This window comes from Polypterus senegalus, chromosome 17 (assembly GCF_016835505.1).
Source record: "Polypterus senegalus isolate Bchr_013 chromosome 17, ASM1683550v1, whole genome shotgun sequence".
In the NCBI taxonomy this organism is placed as follows: domain Eukaryota; kingdom Metazoa; phylum Chordata; class Cladistia; order Polypteriformes; family Polypteridae; genus Polypterus; species Polypterus senegalus.
In genome coordinates, this window is record NC_053170.1 from 9,956,041 (window position 1) to 9,972,288 (window position 16,248).

The 16,248-nt window shown below is 41.8% G+C and overlaps 1 protein-coding gene across 1 annotated transcript in view; it reads left to right on the plus strand.

Annotated features, from left to right (window-relative positions):
• retreg3 (reticulophagy regulator family member 3) overlaps positions 1-15,201 on the plus strand; it is a 30,827-nt gene extending 15,626 nt beyond the window's left edge. Inside the window, exons 7-9 of the mRNA XM_039739148.1 lie at positions 183-262; positions 2,627-2,759; positions 11,594-15,201. Coding sequence (XP_039595082.1) covers positions 183-262; positions 2,627-2,759; positions 11,594-12,108 — 728 coding nt within the window. The 3' untranslated portion in view covers positions 12,109-15,201. The remainder of the gene's footprint in view (positions 1-182; positions 263-2,626; positions 2,760-11,593) is intronic.
• The last annotated feature ends 1,047 nt before the right edge of the window (positions 15,202-16,248 follow it).

The window sequence follows — 16,248 nt, forward strand, 5'->3', positions numbered from 1 at the left end:
GTCTTCTGCCAGTACCTTTTTCAAAATGAACATTAATTCAGTGTAATTTTTATTTTTTACATTTTATGTTGAAAAGGATGGGACTTGATGTGTATATAGCCTATCCGTGTTTGGATGCATCACTGGTTTTTACTGAATTCTTTTTAGAACACTAACTCCTTTCTTCTTGTCTATTCATGCAGTGCTAAACAAAGGTTATACACAAGGGTCCATGGTAGAAGGCAGTGACAGTGAGGAGGAGCTAGCTGCATTTTGTCCCAAGGTAATCAAATGAACTGAGAGAGACTGAAAGACTTGAGTGCCTAATCTTGACATTATTGCATACAGACAGATGGTGCTCTGCAGTTTTATACACTGAAATACAAGCACGTCACCCTTGGGTTCTCATTGTTGGATTTTACATATAATGTACTTTACGTCAAAGCTCCATTGTTGTCTTTTGCTCTTATAATGTGGACACAGAAGATGGTGACTGATACCCATTAACGAAGGACTGTGTTTTCAATTATCTGTTGAAAGCTGGACCTAATAGAACCTGTACTGGAGTATGGTTTGGGTGGGGTTTGTACATTTGACCTGTTATAATTTTAGAACATTATAACAATCTGGATGAGAACAGGCCATTCAGCCTAAAAAAGCTTGCTAGGTCTATCCACTTATTTCTTAAAAAAAAAAATGCATTGAGTTTTGAAAGTCCCTAAAGTCTTAATGTCCACCACACTACTTGGTCGCTTATATGTGTAAAGAAAAACTTTGTAATGTTTGTGTGAACTTAATAAGTTTCCAACTGTGTCTCCATGTTCTTGATGAAGTCATTTTAAAATAACCATGCTAATTCCCTTCATAATTTTAAACACTTCAATCATGTCACCTCTTGATCTTCTTTAGCTTAAACTGAAAAGGCTCATCTTTTTTTAATATTTCTTCGTAATTCATCCCCTGTAGTCCTGGAGTCAGCCTAGTCGCTTTCCTCTGGACCTTTTCTAGTGCTGCTTTGTCCATTTTGTAACCTGGAGACCAAAACTGCCCTCAGTACTCCAGATGAGGCCTCACTAGTGTGTTATAAAGCTTGAGCAGATCCTCCTGTGACTTGTACTCCACACATCCAGGTGCTATGTATCCTAACATTCTGTTTTCCTTCTTAATGGCTTCTGAACACTGTCTGGAAGTTGCTAGTGTCCAGTCCACTACGACTCATAAATCCTTCATATAAGGTGTACTCTTGATTTTCAGATCTCCCATTGTGTATTCAAACCTAACATGTATGTTGGATATCCATTTTTGAAGGCTTGTGGTCTAAATATTTAATAAGTTAATATTTACTAAAAATGTGATTAGATTTCTATACAAACTAAATAGTATTTTATGATTGGCACCCTCCTGTCTTGAAAGACAATAGAATAAGTGCAAAATGGTTTGCTCAGTCCATTGTTGAGCTGCAGTATTTACTATGACTGTAAGGCTTGTTTTTTTTTTTTTTTTGAATGGCAGACCTTGTTGCATATCACGCTGATGAAAGTGAGGATAGGATCTACATGGATGGCCTTTTGGCTTCTGCAGTCCCTTTTTTCTACCTATAGTCTGCCTCTCCTCACCTCACTCATCAGGCCAGCAATAATGGCCTACTTCCATTTACTGCAGTCTGATGTAATGGTTTCCCAAGCTAATGGTTCGATATTGCATGCATTCCTGCCATGTTTTCATGCTTCTTTATAACTTAGGGTTGGCTTTCCAACATTTCTGAAATCCTTGGCCAGTTCCCCATACAGGATGTCTTTGGGTATACAACCATATGCCCTTCGGTGAATGTAGCCGAGCCACTGTAGGCAGCGTTTGGTAAGCAAAGCAAACATGTTTGGAAGGCCTACCTTCTCCGGAACAGCAGAGGCTGAGGTGTATAGGTTAATTTATAATAATTAATTACATTTATATAGTACTTATCTAACCTGTTCTAAGCAGCTTACATAGACAGTGGGGAACCACTTCGACCATCATCAATATGTAGCATCCTCCTGGATGATGTGACAACAGCCATTCTTGAGCCAGTACTCTCGCCACACATTAGCTATTAGGCGTTGAAAGGGTGAGAAGGATAGTTAGCCAAAAAGGAGCAGGAGATGATTAGGGGGACAGAATGACCAGACTGTAGTACAGTGTAGGCAATTTCACCAGGACATCAGGAAACGCCCTACTCCTTTCTATAGATGCCCAGGGATCTTTTACCACAGAATCTGGACCTCTGTTGTACGTGTCAAATAAAGGACAGTACAATGTCCCGTCACTGCATATATAACAGAGTAGATGCCCCCTGTTAGGCTAAAGAATACCTCTTCCTGCAGCAACCCAAGCTTTTCCTATGTGGTCTCTCATCTGAGTACTGGCTGGGACCAAACATGCTTTTGAAGCGCAGGAGGTATGGCAATTACATGTGCCTCATGCATATGGTAAACCTCATTTAATTGCATACACTGAAATTGTATAAATTGGGATTAGCTGTATTTATTGATTGCCAACAGTTTTGCAAGTGGTTACTTGAAGTGTCATTTTATTGATTGTTGTGTCACAACAGTTCACACATAATGTCTAGCTTCCTTGTTTATACTTCCCAACCTTGTTTTCAATGCAGCTGGATGATACAGGCTTGGCCAAAGAGCTGGCAATCACAGACTCTGAGCACTCCGATGCAGAGGTGTCCTACACAGATAATGGTACCTTTAACCTGTCTCGTGGCCAGACGCCACTCACTGAAGGCTCTGAAGGTAAGTCTGCATTACTCTCCAGTATGGGATCAATATTGCATTACTTCTATCCATTTCAGTTTATTCTTGTTTTAGCATTCTTCATAGAGTACAGGCTCAGAGCCTATTCACATACTTACAACTTTTTGCATGTCTAAACAACAGTCATCAGTTGTTAAAGGCAAGGAGGTCAAACTTGGATACCAGGAGACTGCTGATTTTCATTCCAGCTACTTTCTTCTCAGTAATCAGAAATTACTGCTGCTTATAAGAACAGGCTTCTCTTGCCACAGTATTAATTACATTGCTGTTTAAAATTCAGAATTCTTGATTGTTTCTTTTTTCCTTAACTGGCAGCCCAACAATAGTGAGATGCAAAAAAGTGAGCCCACAAGGGACCACCTAACTTCATCTCATTTATACCAAAGTCTCCTTCATATAGATATACTGTTTTAGAAAAAGGTTATAAAAGGAAAAAGTGAAGGCCTAAGAACTATTGATCTGTTCTACTCCACAAAAGATCACAATTGTATTCTCATAAAAGTACAATTTGACACTTTTAGAAATGGCAGAGATTACTGACCAGCTGTTAAATAATGTTTTTCATTAACATCAAGAATTGACAGTAACACTATAGTTTAGGTAATGAAAAAATGCATCTATTACTCATACTGTTATGTTTGGTCCTGATACTGACAAAGCATCAGTGGAGTGGTTATTCTTCTCTGTTTTAGTGTGGCATATCACAAGCCTTTGATACTCTCTGCTAAAATTACTTGTGAGTATGAAGGATTCACAGATCTGATAGTAATGCATTATGAAATGAGAAACACCAAAACAAAAGAAAATTTAGGGTGCCGTTCAATGTCATATAAAAATATGTCAATAAATATGTCACTGTTCATATGTTTAGGTGGCTTTCTTCACAAAAATCTGTTCCACTTGGGACAATGTATTTAGGCAGATGAGGACTTTCTAGGTTAGGTGGCTTATATATGGAGATGAAAACAGAAGGGATTGGCTGGTGTTCAGGTGGAATTGACCTCATAAGTCTTCCATATAGTTCTCCTTTACTATAAAGCAAACAGAAATTGCATTAGTGGTAGTGGTAGTGTCACATTAGATCCTTCTCTGTATTCTATTCAACCCCAGACTCATGAAACACGCCTGAAGCTCACATGTGTTACAGTATGCAATATGAAGAGAACCATTTCTCACTTAAGCCACCCCTGACCATTCCAAAATAAAGGTATTTTAGTAGGCCACTTATTTTTTGTAAGTGTATTAAAACCAAATAGAAGCCTTTGTTAAGGTCATGTTACAGAACAGTATATGAGAAGTAGCTCCCTTTTGCAGTACTTTTCAAATTGAATTCTTTTATTTTTTACTAGCCACCACCTGCGGCTTCTGACTCATAGAATTGAAACAGGACGGTGAGGAGGGGCCCTGCCTGATTCCCTACTCCTGACTTCATGCTCTCCCCTCCCCTCGGCCCGCAGCCTCTGTCTCGCATTATCGCAACTATATCGCTCCTGCAAGTGAACTATGATTCTTAGCATGATGAGAGAAGTCGCAAAGTCAACCGGAATGTTCAAGCAAATTCAAGAAAAAAGCCTGATCTAAATCCGTTAAATAGTTCTCTAGTTCGCTAGCTAAATGGATTAAGATACACCCTGAGGCTGAACCATGAGTGAGGAGGGCCTCACCCCCCACCCCTCACCCCTCAGTCTGCTGTGTCTCTCTTGGATTTGCGCAAATAAATCGCTACTGCAAGCAAACTATGATATTTAACGCAATGAGAGAAATTGCAAAATCAGCAGGAATGTTCAAGCAAATTATAGAAAAAAACCATCTAAATCCGTTAAGTAGTTCTCTCGTGAAAAGCAGACAGGCGTTGGATTTTTTATATATATACCTGTATATGTGTGTGTGTATATATATTTATTTATTTATTAGATACTGGCCCAGACACAGACAGGCGGACACATTCATCTCACCCACAACACGTTTATTTACAGCAATATTTACAAGGTGCACCACAAAACCCCCAAAGTCCCCAAAAGTCCTGGCCACACAATGCCTTCTTCAGACCGCCTCCTTCTCTCCTCTTCAGCTCAGTCCACTCCACTCCCGACTCTCGCCCAGAATAAAGGGAGGCGGCCCCTTTTATCCACTCCCGGATGAGCTCCAGGTACACCCCGGCAATCTCCCGCTGACACACCGCAGTGTGGCGGAAGTGACGGCTGTTCTACAGGGTTGGGCTTCCATGCCCTCAACCCATGGCCCCCAAAGCAACCAGGGCGGTGGTGTCCCTCAAGGTGTCCCGGCCGGGTCGTTGCCCCTGGCATCCTTGACAGTGCCCCACAGTCAGCGAAGACCACTCTGGAGGAGCGACACGTCCTGCGAGGGCAGCTTACCCCCGAAGCGGGTCCTACTCCTGGGCAGCCGAGGTCCGGCCCTGTTCTCCTATCAGGGATAGGGTTGGAGATGCCACCTGAACACCACCACTTGCTGTCCTCCTATGCCTCGCACAGGCTGCACTCCCCCCTCTTACCGGCACCCTGGTGCCCACTCGTTCGGCACCCCCTCCGAGGTTTTCGCGCCCCTTTGGTAGGAGCCACTCGCTCCTCTGTAGTCTCCGCCAGCCGTGGCGGCATACGCCTCGCCAGCGGAGAATCCTCCCGTCAGACAGCCCGTTGCATGAGGGCAGGTTCCCAACGTAGAGGGTCCCATTGCACGTCCAGGGTTTGGTCCTGCAACAAATAGAAAGACTGGGGCAGAGCTGCTGCCTGGCCACCCTTCCCTGGCATCCTCTTGTGCCACGCACTGGCAGTGCCCGCCCCTCCAACCGGCACCCTGGCACTTGCATGTTTGGCACCCCCTCCGTGGGTTCCGTGTCCCTCCTATTGATGCAACAGACGGGACCGCCTTCAGTCCTTTCCTCCCCGCTGACTTCACGGGTTCCCCCTGCCCCTGCAGAGGGCGGCCAGCAACCAGACGTGAGCACCCAGCACCACATCCTCCTATATCGGAGGAACCGGCATTCTTCCCTCAATTACTCCTTTTCCTCTGGGACGCCGTGATGGTCTGGATCTGAGCATGGCAAGCGCTCAGATCCGATCCCGTCTGTGTCCCTACAGAGCGACGAGAGACTTTCGCGGACTCGGAGCGTAGGGTGCTAAGACCCAGGGCACTCATCAGCCCTTGTCCTGCCAGCTCCTGCGTTCTCTCCCTTCTCACCTCGCGCACAGCACTCCCTGCTGCGTCCGTTGTTGGAGAACCGCATACTGGTTGCTGGTCATCAGCGTCACAGCCAATTTCGGCGGATTCTCCCTTATGCTGTACGGAGTCAGCTGTACTCACCGTCTCTGCCGTACCGTTCCGGCTGAAGATTCCTGTGTTGCGCCGTCTTGTTGCCATCCGTAGCACCTCTAGCGACGCGACCGCCTTCCTCTCCAGTACTTGCACTTCTGCCCGGAGGGCACGTAGCATCTGCAACAACCGCTGCTCTGCAGGCTGAAGGCAGGCCTCCAGCTCATGCAGAGCAGCCGGCAAAGACAGGAAGTTGGCTGATGGTGAGCTCACCTGTCTGTCAGCAACACACGCTGGCGACTTCCTGTGGGCCTCTTCCTCCGGCCCAATCGGGTCTCTCCCAGGCACGAGACGGGAATTCCTTGGTCCCGCCTCTATACAGTCATTGGCGGGCACACAAGACACACCGGCCAATCCCGTGCCTGTCAGCGGGTGGGACTTCTGGTCCGCGGCCATCTTTGCTGTCATCTTCCTGGTGCGGTGGCCTTTTTGGGCTTTCACGAGCGGCAGCGGCTCCCTTTCCGCAGCTCTCGTAGCTGGTGTCGTGCCACTGGAGCCCCGCAAACCGACATGCCCCCACCACTGACGCGGATCCGGGCAGCCCCTGCTCTGTAAATAAAGAACACACTTGGCTCCACAGGGCCGGTTGCCGACAAGCAGGGAAACTTACCTCCCGGATCCCGTCTGCCCGAGGAAACGTCCCCGGCATGGCTTTGCTGTGCGCCGGCACGCTTGTCGGAGCCCGCTGCACCCTTGACCTGGCCGTTGTTTCTCACCAGGTGAGCACCAGTCCTCCGCGATACGGCGGCAACGGTCTGCTGGGCGACTCCTTGTCCCGGGGTTGAGGGCACACCGTATCCGCGGCACGTGTGTGGGCGCACCTGCTGCACTGGGCTGTCCACAAAATTATTTTGTGACGGGGCCCTCCTCCTTGAACCAGGCGGAAAGTCCCATCTGGGATGCCATTGTGGAGACTGGCCCAGACACAAACAGTCTCACCCACAACACGTTTATTTATTTACTGTATATATAGTAGTGATTGAATTTATTAAAAACATATAACATTACATACAATCAAATCAAACTTAACAAAACTAAATTCAGTTCAACCCCACTCATGAGAAAGAGAGGAAGGCCAACAGCCAGAATAAAACTTTTGAGAGTAGTAAAGGAGTCTTTCTCCCCAATATAAATGCTTATTCTAAAATAGTCATTATTCTTGATCAGATCCTGCCAGGTTTTAAAAAAGTTTTGAACAAATCCTCTAAGTGAGAATTTGATTTTTTTCCAATTTCAAATAGTACGAGGGATACTCAAAAAGTTTCCGCACTTAGTTTATTTTTATTTAACCTCTAAGAATTTCAAAAACAAATATTATGTTTTTACGAGAGTCACCTTCATTTGCGATGCAATTTCCCCAGCGTCGTACCAACGTTTTAATGCCCAATTACTCCTCCTCCCACCTTCACCGTTTCCAACGAAAATATAAAAGTGCAGAAGCGTTTTGAGCATCCCTCGCATATAACATCAGTTACCCACTGAGATAAAAGAGGTGAGTTGGGATTCTTCCAGTTGAGCAAGATAAGTCTACATGCTAATAGTGAAGTAAAGGCCATTACAGTTTGTTTGTCCTTCTCCACTTTAAGCCCCTCTGTGAGCCCACCAAACACAGCAGTTGATGGATTAGGAGAGATTGTAACACCAATGGGCACTTAAAATTTTTTTTATCCAGAATGATGTTAATTCGTTGCACACCCAAAACATGTGGCCTAGTGAAGCTGGAGCTTCATTGCAATGTTCACAGGTTGGAACTTACCCTGGAAACATTTTTGACAATTTTCAACGAGATAAATGTGCTTGATAAAAAAAAATTTCAGTTGAATAATTGAATGCTTTGCACATATGTAACTCGAGTGAATTCTGTGCATTGGCTGCCTTCCACTCCTTTTTTTTTTTTTTTTTTTTTTGAAACGTTGAGTAAGAGATCCTTTTCCCACTGAACTCTGGGATTTTTAACAAAAACTAAATTCTAATTTTAAAAAAAGAGAGTATGGAGTGGCCCCTCCAGGAACTCTGTTTGAGACCCCTGCATTAGCTGGTCATCTGTTGGCTTGCTTTATGCCTCATTATTGTTTGACTGCTAGTTAAGGAAAAATGAAAAAAACTAAGGGTTATGAAGTCTTAAACGACAGTCTGCTAATATTAGGGCCCAAGAAGTTATTTACATTAGCAATATTAATCAGTTAATGAACAGTCTGGAATGAAAACGTACAGTCCAAAAGCATACGATTTTGACGCTCCTCGTTATATTGGCACAGTTTTGGTAACCCATAAAGTCCCATTATCATGGAATTTAAGATATGGCCAGTTATCATTAGACAATAGGAGAACAAATCCCCAGCTGACAGAATTCCTGTGCAAAATGGGTCTTTTCACAGCTCTTTATAATAGAAAAAGGTTTGGTGATGTAAGCAAAATGGCTTTTCTGCCACTCTAGGATGTTCAGCAGTATCATTCTCTCATACTGACATCCACAACTGTAAACTAAAGTTAAAGGAATGTGATGTTGTGCCAGTGACAGATTGCAGGGTAAGTGCCTTAACAAGGTACAGTGGGGGAAAATGAGTATTTGATCCCCTGCTGAATTTGTACATTGGCTTGCTTACAAAGAAATGAACAGTCTCTCATTTTTATGTTAGTTTCACTTTAATGGAGTGAGAGACAGAATATCAACCAAAAATCCAGAAAGAACTCATTACATAAAAGTTATAAATTGATTTGCATGTCATTGAGTGAAATAAATATTTGATCCCCTACAACCCAGTCAGTGGGCACACAGATTGCAGTCAAACAAACAAACAATCAATTAATCAATTACAGATACTCCTGATCTCAAATCGTTCTGTGTATAAAGCACACCTGTCCACAGAATCAATTTCTTCCATTCCAACCTCTCCACCACCGTGGGCTATAAGACCTTCAGCAAGAAGCTTGGTGAGAAGGTGACAACTGTTGGTGTGATTATTCAGAAATGCAAGAAATATAAAATGACCATCAATTCGCCTCGGTCTGGAGCTCCATGCCTCATGGGGTGAGGATGATGATGAGAAAGGTAAGGGATCAGCCAAAAACTACACGGGAGGATCTTTTTAATAATCTGAAGGAAGTTGGGACCACCACAGTCACCAAGAACATCATTGGTAACACACTACACCGTATTGGATTAAAATCCTGCAGCACCCGCAAGGTCCCCCTGTTCAAGAAGGCACAGGTACAGGCCTGTCTTTAACATCTTAACATTTCTCTCAATGACATGCAAATCAATTTATAAGTTTTACGTAATGTTTTTTCAGGATTTGTGGTTGATTTTTCTGTTTCTCTCCAATAAAATGAAACTACCATAAAAATTGGAGACTGTTCATTTCTTTGTAAGTGAGAAAACTTTGCAAATTCAGCAGGGGATGAATACTTATTTCCCCCACTGTACAGTAGCATGACGCGCCAAAGCAGGATACCGAGAAGAAATAACAGAATAGAAGTGAGTCATTAACGGTTTCTTTTTTTTATTTTTATTTTATTGAATTCATCCATCCATTATCCAACCTGCTATATCCTAACTACAGGATCAAGGGGGGTCTGCTGGAGCCAATCACAGCCAACACAGGGCGCAAGGCAGGAAACAAACCCCGGGCAGGGCGCACACACACACACACACACACACCTAAAGGGACAATGTAGAATCGCCAATGCACCTAACCTGCATGTCTTTGGACTATAACACTCCATATACATAACTTGAGTTTTACAAAAAAGAAAAATGTTTGAAACAAATCAACTCTCCACCCCTGAGAAAGAGGGCTAGGCCAGCAGTGTAAAACTTTATGCTAGTAAAGACAAATTAATAGATAAAGTAATAAATGAATAATGATAAATGGAGTAAAAGAGGGAAGATAATCTGCTTCCTCAATTTAAATGCTTACTGTATTCCAAAAATGTTTTTGATTAGAACCTGCCAGGTTTTGAAGAAGTTCTGTACAGATCCTCTAAGTGCGAATTTGTTTTTTTCCAGTTTCAAATAGTATATAACATCGGTTATCCACTGACTTTAGAATAGGAGAGTTAGGATTCTTCCAGTTGAGTAAGTTAAGTTTACGTGCCAATAGTGTAGGAAAGGCAATTACAGTTTCTTTGTCCTTCTCCACTTTAAGCCCCCTTGTAAGCCCACCAAACACAGCTGTTAGTGGATTAGGAGGGATTGTGACACCAAGGCTGTCTGAAAGGCATTTAAAGATTTGGGTCCAGAATGATGTTAATTTGGTGCAGGCCCAAAACATGTGACCCAGTGAGGCTGGAACTTCATTGCAGTATTCGCAGGTTGGATCTTGCCCTGGAAACATTTTGGAGAATTTTAAATGAGAGAGATGTGCTCGATATATAATTTTAAGTTGAATGATTGTGTTTTGCGCATATGGAGCTCAAGTGAATTCTGTGCTTTGCTACTTTCCACTCCTTTTCTGAGATGTTGAGTAAGAGATCCTTTTCCCACTTCTCTCTTGGATCTCTGAAAGGGAGGGACTGTAAAATTAGTTTTATATATTGCAGAAATGCTGTCTTGAGTCCTCGAGACTGAGCAATATTTTTTCTGGTATAGAGGTAGGTGGGAGGTGTGGGAAATTGGGCAGTTTCTGTTTAACAAAGTTTCTAATTTGAATGTAGTGAAAGAAATGTGTTGCTGGTGAGTTAAATTTGCAAAAACGTTGTCTATGTACAGATCTCTAAGTGATTTAATCTCGTTAATATTTATCACCAATATACTAACAAGTAGTAACAACCCAATTGTGCTTCACTCAATCAGAATATGAAACCCATGCAGGAAGTATTTTAAGATAGAGAAGCTTTTACCTGTGGCACCTCTGCACGAGTACCACCCTTTCCCACCCTCTCAAATGTACGCAGTTTTTAATGCCTGGAGTCATTAATAGTTTCTAACGATTGTAAACTTTTTTTTTTTTTTGCAAATTACCAACAGATGCAATATGATCTACAGATGTAATCTGGGTATGCAACACTCCTACACACCAGCAGTTTTATTTCTCCTTAGAAAGGATTGAATTTTCTGATCATGATGAAATGTATGCATTGCTAAGTTCTAAGTAGAAAGGGCTCAAGCCATTTGAAGCTTCACATACTAAGAGGATTTTTTCAGTCAGCCCTTCAGTGAACTTGATACCAGTGCAGATATTTAAAAAGAGGAGTTTTATGGTCCTAGCAGCAGAATTTTGAATCAAGTGAAAGATTAAAATATCAGGAGTGATATCAGGAGCCTGTTTGCATTGGATTAGTCAGTTTTGTCTGAAAGAAATGTATGAATGAACTTGCTTGTATCCTACGCACCCATGGGAATGCTTTAATTTGTATTTCTGTGTGTTTGTGTATTTAAAATACGCCATACATCCTTCTGGGGACACATTTGAAAATATATTTTAATGTTAATTGCCAAGTTCTGATAATATTGTGAACCCCGCTTATTCTTTTCCTGTTAGATTTGGACCGTCACAGTGATCCTGAAGAATCTTTTGCCCGCGATCTTCCAGATTTTCCTTCTATCAATCCCGAAGCTACTATTCTTGATGATGATGAAGATACCAGCATCGGCATCCCTAGCGTTTCCTATCGATCCTTTCCACGGGAGAGGGGGCGCCTGTACTCTGATCAGGAAGAAATTGACGCAGAACTGTCGCTAAGCGGGTTACCCCCTCCACAGAACTTCACCACAGACCTAGCAGGAGTCCTGGCCAGCAATATGATTCAAGCAGCCTTGATAGGTGCTGCCCAGAGTTCCAGTCAGAGAGACGCTACCCAGAGAGCAACTCGGGGCTACCGCAAGCAATCTAGCTCCGAGTTGGACACTGATGTCGAAGGGGATGATTTTGAAATGCTGGACCAGTCTGAGCTGAACCAAATTGATCCCACCAGCTCTCAGAGTCACCAGAAGGAAAACCAGCAAGCACAACATTCCAGTTCAGGCTTCCTGGCCAACCTTTTGAGGAAACAGTAACTCTTCCCCACCCCGCGTTCAAATGTCAATGTGCTCTAGTTCTCCTTGGTGTTTTGCTGTGGCAACCAAACAGTTTTGGTTGTATTCATCACTGTGAGGTATGAAGCAGCAAATGCTTCACTTTGGCCCACCCTGACAAGCGCGTTCCTTTCCTTTTTTTTTTTTTTTTGTTTCCTTCTGCAAAGAACACCTCCACTTATTTAAAAAGAAAAAAAAATCCCAATCCCCACAAACACAACTTTAATTAAACAAGAAAGTGCCCTCTTGGAAATGCTGAAGACTTTTCAATAATGCCGCTAGGTTTGAGAATGTGTGCTCACACTTTGGCTTGAATCAGAATTGAAATCATGCAGGAACCCTTTGTAAGTTTACACATGCTGTATTTGTACTTTTTTGGGTATACAATTTAGTACACTGAATTTCATACCACGCACTTTAGTATTGAAATATCAATGGAATATGTGAAATAACAGATGGCCTATTCCGAAATATGCTTTTTTTTTTTTTGCGGAATATTGAGTGAATAGCTGTAATCCGAATTCCGATGGCTACATAGCTGGATGTTCACTTGTGGGATGCTGAACACCTCGCACTGCTAAGATCAGTTTTGGTTTCTGTTTACAATAAGGGTGTGGTCTTTTATTATTATTTTTGCTCTAGTGAAAGCCACAAATAAGAGATTTTTACAGCCATAAGGAGAATGGAGTTCTCGTTTGGCAACTGACAATAAACAAATTAAGCACTTGTTATCGCAATGAAGAATATTAGACAATGTTTAAGTTGTAAGTTAGCTGAATTCTGGTGCTTTTTGTGAAGTTTAATGTATATATTTGTATATTTATCTTTTTAAATTTGTATTCATATCACAGGACCCCGTGTTCACATTCCAAAGTTTAACAAATCGTTTACTTAAGAATGTAGAACTTTTGCGGTTGGTGTCGTAAAGGAAAGCAGTGTTGGAAAGAGAGAGAACCGCAGTAGCCATACTCTGCACGATGGAGTGCCGCCCAGGATAACGTGTCAGGCTAGAGGCAGAGGCGGACGGCTGACTTTATCTTAAAATGCAGTTCTTCAGAGTGAAAGGAAGTAAAAAAAAAAAAAAAAAAATTCTAGAGGCACCATCTGACATTTCTAGGTGGGTTTTAATTTCAGGAAACCACTTCTGACAAACATGTTTCTAAGGCAACTTTAGAGTAGTCTAGCCTTTTGTTCTTGGCTGTAAGTTAAAATATAAAAAAACAAAACTGAATTTTTGTGCATTTGTCGTGATCAAGTGAAATAGTGTACTAGGCAGTTTTAGCAATTGGTTGGGGGACCAGAACTTCTGCTGTTTGTTTTTTTGAATGTTTATTCTGCTGTTTCCTTTGTGGATTGTACTTGTGTTGCAATAAATTTAATTTCAAAATCAATTCCCCGTATATACACACACACACATTTAATAGGTTAAAAACATTATCTTAGGCAAGCGTTGCACTTGGGTGCAAAATTGTAAGTCGAACATTACAGCACGGAATTTCATGTACAGGAACATGGGATTGCTTGGGGTCATGTGACAGCCGCTTCATTGGTCACTCCACTCCGTCAATAGACGTCATCCGTATTCATTAAATATGGGAGATGGTTAAGTTAGGAGGGCAAAGGAGTTCAACGAATTGAACTAAAAGCTGTAACGCTCCTCTCTGACTGCAGCAGTGTTTTTGTTAAATCCAGGTTTTCTTGCAGGTTGTCTCATCTCTCCTTTATTTCTTTTGCCGTTTTATAACATTTAACTGCCAAGAGTGCTTGGACTTTTTAGCTGAGCTAAAGGGCTACAGCTGTGGAATTCTTCACTTTTCCTATTGTCAAATATTCTCTCTCATAGGCTTGTGGAGAGAGAATCAACCGACTAGATGCAGTTCATGAAATATACATTTTGTAGGTGTCAGTGAAAATACAGTATTTGCAATTTCTGGTAAGTGTGAGTTGACTTCATATTGTTCGTTCTTTCTTTATTTTTAGGACAGTTGAAGACATTGACAATTAACACAAAATGAGACTTTACTGGATGAAATCTTCACGCGGATAGTAAATAACAAAGGTGTCGTGTACCCAAACTGTTATGGATTTTGTAGATATTTTGCTTTTCGTATTGATATTTTGAAAAAATTGAGATTTCCACTGCCCTTTTCAAACTAAACCCTATCACACCTTTCCAGAATTTGTATTTAACTGCATTCAAATACATGTGTCAATGGCTTGCGTTAAGTGCATTTCATGTTCGTAGGATCAACTTCTCTGTGATTATGGCAACTGGAACAGGCAGATGTTACCATAAGTTCCGTTTAAGGCCAGTTTGCATTTTCTCTTCTCTTCATGTTGTGTTCGTTTCCCGCCCCTAAGGAACATTTGACTAACTGGTGACTCTAAATGAGTGAGTGTTGATTTGTCCCATCCAGGATTAATTAAATCCTGCCTTTTGCCCTAATAGGTCTTGTCACCTTATGTGTGTGTGCTCGGTGTTTTCTGTGCCCTCTGTAAATTGCACTATTTTACTTTCCTGGCAATCATTTCATACTTTTTAGCTGGTGTAGATTGTATTTTACTTCACTTGATTTATATCGAGAGGGCTTTTTCATGCCTTACAGTGCACATATCAGTCAATTTGACTAGGAGAACTGAAATATTTGGAAAATATTAATTTATAAGTTTTGGTTTAAAGCTGTGTACATATGACGATCTGAATTTGCTGTTCAGTTTTTGAGCGTCTATTTGAGAAGCTGCAAAATGTCCCTCCTTAGTCCTTTTTCCTACACTTGATTGTCATTTTTCCTGTGATATGAATATTACCCAATAGTACTTCTAAGAATAATTCAATAATCCAGAGTCTGATGTCAACAGAAAAAAAAAAATAGATAATACAGGCGATACGGAGATGACACATTTCAAAAGCAGCTTCTCTTTAACCTTTAGTTATTTCTACAGTGTGTTTTTAGGGAATCCTTTCCCTTCTAACTGGTTCTTTTGATATGCTTTGATGTAAAATGTGATTAAAGACCGTCTGTGTATTGAAATGGTATTAGAAACTAAAGCATTCAGTAAAGTGTTTGTAGTAAATGGCTGCGACCTCATCATTGCTGGCATGTCATTTTCGCTATTACATCTGCCTGGTTGTCCAATAGATAGAACTTTATTAATCCCCAGGGGTAAATTTGGCTTTCTCCAGAAGCACTTTAAAAAAAACAAATACATGGGTAGATAAATAAACAAACACTACCAGTCATAAGTTTTAGAACACCTCCGTTTTTTCAGTTTGTTTTAATGTTTCATGAAATCAAGGCATAGAAAAAAAGAAAACCAATGGCAAATAATGATTTCTTGACTTCATTTTTAAGTGTACAAATTTTATTCCAATTTTTGACTCATCAGCGTAGCCACTGATTTAACAGCCAAACACACACACACACACGTGCCATTCTTTCTGTAAGGGAAGTTGAATATTGATCAGAAAGATCTTCCTAACGCCGTTACAAACGTTTCCACAAATGTGTTGCACTTGTAGGTTGGTTTCCTTTCACCCTTCTGTCCAGTTCATCTTAGACTAACTCATTGTGGAGACTGCTGGCCAGTCCAGGTTCTGAAGTGGACCTTCTTGTTCTTTTAAGTTAGTTCTGACATAGCCTGGAGGTTTGTGTCATTGTCTAGCTGTAGGATGAACCCCAAACCTACTAGATGCAGACATGAAGGTATTGTGTGGTGCTGCAAAATACTTTGCTAACCCTTTTCATTCAGAAAGCTGGTCACTCTGCAAGTCTCCAGCAAAAGAACCCAAGACCATCACTCTTGGACAGTTGGTGTCGCACACTGAGGAGCCATCCTGTCACCAACTTGATGGCATACAAACACCTTGCGTGATGAACCGAAGATTTTAAATTTGGATTCGTTGGCCCATAAGACTTTTTCTTTCTTTCTATTTCAAGGTTATATTTTGTTTAAGGAATGGCTTTCTTATTGCCACTCACCTTGTCAGACCTGCAGCACAAAGTCTCCTCTTCACGTTAGAAACTGACTCCTGCGTATCTCAGCCTGCACTGTTAGGCTGTGCTTGAAGCTGTTGTGATGTGAGGCGTCTGTGATCACGCAAGCTGGTGACCCTCACAAACT